At 38.2% G+C, this 1,768-nt stretch overlaps 1 protein-coding gene across 1 annotated transcript; it reads right to left on the reverse strand.

Moving 5' to 3' along the window:
- Positions 1–617: 617 nt before the first annotated feature.
- Positions 618–1,565, reverse strand: LOC142425597 (olfactory receptor 4F3/4F16/4F29-like). The gene has a single exon (XM_075530893.1). It carries the CDS (start codon positions 1,551–1,553, stop codon positions 618–620), a length of 936 nt encoding a protein of 311 aa, XP_075387008.1. The 5' UTR covers positions 1,554–1,565.
- Between the last annotated feature and the right edge of the window lie 203 nt (positions 1,566–1,768).

Raw genomic sequence — 1,768 nt, forward strand, 5'->3', positions numbered from 1 at the left:
ACCCTCGACTTTCATAAAAATTCAAAACTCAAACTAAACTCAACGCTGAGCCATAGCAACCTGATAGGACAGGGTAGAATTGCCCTGTGAGTTTTTGAGATCGTAACTCTTTATGAGAATAGAAAGCCCTGTATTTATAAAAATTCAAGTTGACACAAAATCATCTAAATACCACAACTCCTTGTGGTGAAAGAATGAATTAGGACTATGCAGCAGCGCAGACCACTCGACATATTTTTGTGTTTGACAAATTAATAACTAGGCATCTTGAGTATATGTTTTCATCTATAATTGTAGTAATCCACAGTCCCTTATGTAACACACTCAGTGACAATACAGAGATTCATTTGTGAAGCCTGAACCATGCCTAATTCAACAAAGTGAGGTCTCTGAGAAGACAAGCAATTGGCCTTCTCCTGGAGCTATATTTTACCCCACCATATGCTTCATTAAACAGTAAGCAAGCAACACAATTTCTCAATTAACATTTTTAAAGACATTTGTTATTTTAATCCAGAATGCCTGACTATGAGTAACACACTTAGAAACTCCTGCTCTTGACATAAAGTAACTGGTTACTCAAAGATGATAAGGATATAGCACAATGATGTTGTCGTTTAAGAAATCTTTCTGTAAAGAAGAAGTTGACTGCAGACGCTCCTCATTGCAGCTTTCATGTCTTTGTTCCTCAAGGTGTAGATGACTGAATTCAGGAAAGGAGTGAGGCTCGCATCAAAAAAAGTCAGGTGCTTGTCTAGGTGTGATGTAGAATGAGGCCGGGTATAAATAAAAATGCAAGGACCGAAAAATAAAATCACCACCATGATATGAGTTGATAAAGTAGACAGGGCCTTAGATAAACCACTTGAGTGTTTCCACACTGTGAACAAGATAAAAATGTAGGAGATGATCAATATGAAGAACGATGCCACAGATATAAATCCATTGTTGGCTAGGACCATGAACTCTAGTCTGTGGGTGTCTATACAAGCAAGTTTGATCAATTGAGGAAGATCACAGTAGAAGCTGTCCAGCACATTAGGACCACAAAATGGCAATTTTATAACAAAAACTAGTTGAATCAAAGCATGGATCAAACCAAGTATCCAGGCAGCACATAGAAGTAAAATGCACACTTTAGGGCTCATAATTGTTAAATAGTGGAGAGGCTTACAGATGGCCACATATCTGTCAAAGGCCATGGCTGTGAGCAGCACCATCTCCACACCAACAATGATGTGAAGGAAGAAGATCTGAGCAACGCAGCCTCCAAAAGAGATGACTTTATATTTTCTGAAAACATCATAAATCATCTTGGGGGAAATGACAGAAGAAACACCCAGGTCAATAAAGGAGAGATTCGCCAACAGGAAGTACATGGGAGAGTGTAAGTGAGGGTCATAAGTCACAGTAAGGACAATGAGGAAGTTTCCCATCATGCTTGCCACATTAAATACAAAGGCGAATACGAAGAGACCAATTTGGATGTCCCAGGAATTGGAGAGTCCTAGAAACAAAAACTCTGACACCATAGAGTGATTTGCTTCATCCATTGCTCTGTCAATCTGAGTGCTCTAAAATGACATGATAAAAGAAAATAAAGAGGAGACAAAATTAAGAATAACATGGGTGCCATAGAATTATAATGATTAATTATTCAAAGATGTTCTTATTGTGCAGGCATTATTTCCCCTCAATTTCTTCTCAGGACCATATAATCACTAAAAAGGCATTTCACCCTTATTCACCTAAAGCAATTGTGTCACAT

The sequence above is a fragment of the Tenrec ecaudatus genome, chromosome 14, assembly GCF_050624435.1.
Source record: "Tenrec ecaudatus isolate mTenEca1 chromosome 14, mTenEca1.hap1, whole genome shotgun sequence".
NCBI lineage: Eukaryota > Metazoa > Chordata > Mammalia > Afrosoricida > Tenrecidae > Tenrec > Tenrec ecaudatus.

What these genes read in the sequence shown, in the direction of transcription:
- LOC142425597 (XM_075530893.1), bottom strand. Translation starts at nt 1,553, where the DNA reads ATGGATGAAGCAAATCACTCTATGGTGTCAGAGTTTTTGTTTCTAGGA.